The sequence below is a fragment of the Eurytemora carolleeae genome, unplaced genomic scaffold (genome assembly GCF_000591075.1).
Source record: "Eurytemora carolleeae unplaced genomic scaffold, Eaff_2.0 scaffold553, whole genome shotgun sequence".
Classification (NCBI taxonomy): domain Eukaryota; kingdom Metazoa; phylum Arthropoda; class Copepoda; order Calanoida; family Temoridae; genus Eurytemora; species Eurytemora carolleeae.
In genome coordinates this window covers 38,773-43,616 of record NW_019396464.1, presented here as the reverse complement: position 1 = coordinate 43,616, position 4,844 = coordinate 38,773, and the positions used below count along the sequence as shown (strand labels likewise).

The window sequence follows — 4,844 nt, the reverse complement described above, 5'->3', positions numbered from 1 at the left end:
CAAGGGGGGGGGGGGTTGAAACGCTTAAGCATATTTAATGAGATTACTTTTTTCATTTTTACTTTTTAGAATTTTTGGAATATAAATATTAAAAATGAGAGACGTTTGGTGAAAAAATGGTGTTAGGACAAAATGGAATAAAACCCAATTGTAGCATTTCTTTTTTAATAAAGTAATTTACATTAAAGATGAATTATTTATGTTGTTATTAATTTTTATATTCAAGATCTTAATTTTATCATCATTATCCTTATATGGGGAAGGAAAAATCACTTACAATGTTTGTTTTGATTCTATAAGGAAACTATGCTAAAGATTTTTCGAAGTAAATTGTAATTTGTACATGTATCAATGTACAGTGTACGTGCAGTTTAGTACAGTTTAGATGCTTTTACAAAGGGACTGTATTACAAAAAATACCTAAATGAAATTGAATTAGTGATAACAAAATTGAAGAAGAAATGTTTAAATCCAGAACATAAACATGTGGACTAAGAGGCTTAAAAAGACATTTTTTTATTTTCTGAAGCTAATAAAATAAAATATTATTAATTGTTCTTCCAGGTATCAGCGAGTGGCTAACGAAATATGAACAGACTGATTTTACAAAGTGCTTAGGATCCATTCCATTCATTTTGATGCAAATCCTGCACTCAGTCCAAAAAAAGGTTCATGAACATTTCTCAAGATTTACTGATTTTTAAGCAAACAATACCCCGTTTATTTTTTCGCTTATTTTATGCTAAAACTTATCAAAGCATTCAGAGATGATTCTAAATATGCTATTAATACATTGATAACCAGGAAACAAATGGAATTTATTCTTTTCTTTCTTTATACTATAAATTGTCACTCTGGATTCTACATTTGTAACTGTACTGTACAGTACTGTACAGTACCGTACTGTAACTGTACTGTACTGTACTTTACTGTACTGTACTTCACTGTACTGTACGGTACTGTACTGTACTGTAACTGAATCATGTTTCATCAGATACAAAATGCAAAACTCCTAGTGAAAGGAATTGATTTTTTGCCTCAAACTCTAATTTGTAATCCATATATCTTTGCAACCCAATGTACTGGCGGTAGGAAGATTTTTAAATTTTTTATTTTTCTTGATTTCACGGTGTTTAGATTAGCTTTTTAACAATCAAAACAAAATATTTTAATGAGAAAACGTTTAGTGGCTGTCATTCGATTGAAAAGTGTGCCTTAAAAATACTTCACCTTACCATGACATGTATATTGTATATTGTAAATGTAAGCTATGCACATTTTAAAAACACAATTTTCTCTGTGATATTTTTTTTAATCGTTTTTTTAATTTTAATTTTTTTTTGGTTTAAAAAAAGTAATAAACAAATTAGCAAATTTAGAACAAATGTGTAATGGTGCTCTCTCAAGGGCTTAAATTTTTAATATTATTGATATTATTAACAATTTGCAAATTATAAAGAAAAAAAATTTCACACGACGCTTCTACGCTATTTAAATCGTTAACTTATGTATGTTTATATGTAGGTATCAATGTAAGTGAGAATTAATATATCAGAGACTACAATTTAAAGCTTAATCTTGATTCTAAATTCCTTAGTCTCAACTCAAAGTTAAGTCCAGCCTTCCTATTTAATATTGGATTTAACTCTAGGAAAAAGAAGTTTCTACACATCGACACTTAAAACTCAATTTTACTCTTAATGAGACAATTTTCTCCAAATCATTTTAATCGGGGTCTGAGTTGTTTTAGACATATATGTTCGACATAATTTTTTATCTAATGTATTGTACTGTATAGGATAATTTGTACTTTTTTCTACTTTTGTATGTATAATGTATTTTGTATCATTTGACAATTTTGTAAATTGATTATTTATACCATTTTTCTACTGAAATATATAAAATGATAATTATATTTATATGATTCTGATTTAGGAACAGGTTGAGAAAATAGAGTTTACTCTTAATATGGAAAGTTATTAATCTTATTTAGTTATCGGTTTCTTTAATGTTTGATTGTTCACAATTGTTTTCCGTAGATTTCCGGGAATTTTCATTAAAATGACGACATTTGAAAAATTTGAAAAAATCTGCAACCAAATATGAAATAATAAAGAATTCTATATGGTGATGATGATAAAGAAATAATTAATTCTACCCTTTATTTCTTCACAAATTCCTTATGAGAAATATGTTGCAAAACAAAAAATTAGTAACTGTAGATTTTTCCCAGAATTTGTTACCAATATATTTTACATTTACTACATTTTTATACAGGATTCCAAGTTCAGGACAAGTTTGCACAAGTTGAAATTAAGTTGTGAAACGTAAATAAAGTTTTGTTAGCTGGGTATTAATATTGAATCTTGTTTGACTGGAGCAGTAAATTATTCTTACTTCAAAGGTATTTGAAACATGTTCATTATTTAAAACATGATAACATGTGCACAAAAATCAACATTGAATCTTATCACTAGCTACTGACTATCATTAGAATAGTATCATTCAAGATTGAATCTCGTCAGCAAGGGAGCAGGACCGCCATGCTCAGGGAGTATGAAATATCTACTGATGTATCCATTGTAGGATTTCTGCAGCCCACAGAGTATGAACTAGTTTTTGTTTTTTAGCTACTGATGCACCATTGGTAGAATTTTCTTCTCCAAGCTTGGATCTTTATACAGTCCTTGATTCAAAGAAAAGACATAATAACACAGTTAGCTACAGATCGTGTCCCACGAAATATGAGAGTAGAAAGACGAGTTAAAAGTCGTCTTTGATCTTCAAATATATTTGTGACATTCATTTGTCAACCTTCTTGCACATGTTTAATTTTTAGAACAACAACCACAAAATTCTCCTCGCGTTTCCTAAATGTGGTCTGCCTTTTTTGTGCCGTAAATAATACCGGAGATATTAAGAATTTCGTTCAGATAAATTTTTTTAAATAAAACAAAAATTGTCGAAAATATTTTATATCTCTGGTAATATTAAAAGCACAAAAAAAAGACCTCATTTTGGAAATGCCAAGACTAGATGTATTCAGTAATTAATTTTACATTTAAAATTCGGTTTACGAACAAATGACGCAAATTATTTCAAGGATCAAAGACGACCGTCTATTCGTCTTGCTACTGTCATGTTTCGTGGGACACTCGAGGTACAAAAGGTACGTATAGGTATTGAAATTAGAAGATCAGGAATATTCAAAAGGGAAAAGGTTGAACTGGAATTGACTAGCCAACTTAATTCTAAAGGGACTGTATGCCTAATTTCAAGTGAACCCTGTAGATGGTGTGTCCGATTTACAACAGTACCCTTTACACTTCTGACTGAAGGGCGTTAGGACTTATTCTTATCAATCAAACGCATTGTTGAACACTAGTGTTTTCCAAGAAATATCAATGTTTACTCTTTATAGAAATCTACGAAAATAAATACTTATATTCAAATTTTTGAGAAAAGCTTTGGACAAAAAATATTCGTCAGCTGTGCATGAGTTCATACTGTTTTTCGGCAATTTAAACATTATGTAAATGATATCACAAAGAGATCTCTAAATTTAAACATTATGTAAATGATATCACAAAATCCATTCTAAAATCCACGATGATCAGGGCACTATTGTTAATTTGGGCATTTCCATCTTTGACTGGAAGGTAACTTGAAATTACGCTTACAGTCCCTTTTAGTCTATCTTTCTATTAACGTTTTAATGTAAAATACCCGGATCAGATTCTAAATATAATTCAAAACAGGGCTTGCACGTTATACAGTACACTTCGTACTGTACAGATAGAAGGATATACAGTACACTTCGTACTAGACAGATAGAAGGACAACTCTATTATGTTTTATTCTCTTTGCCTTGGTCAAACAGCTTCCTCCATACTTCTCCAGTTGGGTATATATGAGCACTATAACAAATGAAAAATTAGATGAATAAGTGCACTATCATAAAAAATTAGATGAATTTGTGCACTGTAGTAAGTGAAAGTTAGGTGAACATGTGCACTGTAATAAATAAAAAATTAGTTCAATATGTGTACTATCATAAATGAAAAAAGTAAGTTGAATTTGTGCAATGTAGTAAATGAAAGTTAGGTGAATATGTGCACAGTAATAAACAAAAGTTAGATATATTTTGTGCACTGTATTAAATGAAAGTTGTAAGAATATGTGCACTGTATTAAATTAAAAGCTACGACCCTCAGTCTCAGGACTTAGACTAAACCAAACTTTTTGTATCCGACCCTTTATCATAGGATTTAGACAAAACCAGACATTCTGTTATCTGACCTCTATAGTTTCAGAGCATAGTCTAAACAAAACATTCTGTTATCCAACCTTTATTTTCAGGGCTTAGACTAAACCAAACATTCTGTTATCTAACTTTTAATCTAAGGGCTTAGACTAAACCTAACATTATGTTATCCAACTTTTAGTCTCTGGATTTAGACTAAACCTAACATTCTGTTATCCGACATTTAGTCTCAGGCTTAGACTAAACCTAACATTATGTTATCCAACTTTTAGTCTCTGGATTTAGACTAAACCAAACATTCTGTTATCCGACCTTTAGTCTCAAGGTTTGGACTTAACCTAACATTCTGTTATTCGACCTTTAGTCTTAGGACTTAGACTAAACCTAACATTCTGTTATCCGACATTTAGTTTCAGGACTTAGACTAAACCTAACATTCTGTTACCCGACCTTTAGTCTCAGGGCTTAGAGTCGGCTTGCTTTTTGTTTGGTGAACCAATATTTAATTAATTCCTTATTAAGCGAAATGTTGATTCCAGATCAATTTGAATGATTGATTTGATTAGGATTCCAAGTTCAG

General features: G+C 30.2%; 2 protein-coding genes across 2 annotated transcripts in view; one reads left to right on the top strand and one right to left on the bottom strand.

Moving 5' to 3' along the window:
* Window positions 1-817, top strand: part of LOC111703761 (prostatic acid phosphatase) — a 10,912-nt gene extending 10,095 nt beyond the window's left edge. Inside the window, exon 14 of the mRNA XM_023475803.1 lies at window positions 565-817. Coding sequence (XP_023331571.1) covers window positions 565-592 — 28 coding nt within the window. The 3' untranslated portion in view covers window positions 593-817. The remainder of the gene's footprint in view (window positions 1-564) is intronic.
* Window positions 818-4,194: 3,377 nt separating this feature from the next.
* The window catches only part of LOC111703776 (mitochondrial enolase superfamily member 1), an 11,888-nt gene continuing 11,238 nt past the window's right edge, over window positions 4,195-4,844 (bottom strand). The window contains exon 15 of the mRNA XM_023475822.1: window positions 4,195-4,228. Within this exon, the coding sequence (XP_023331590.1) occupies window positions 4,195-4,228 (34 nt within the window). The remainder of the gene's footprint in view (window positions 4,229-4,844) is intronic.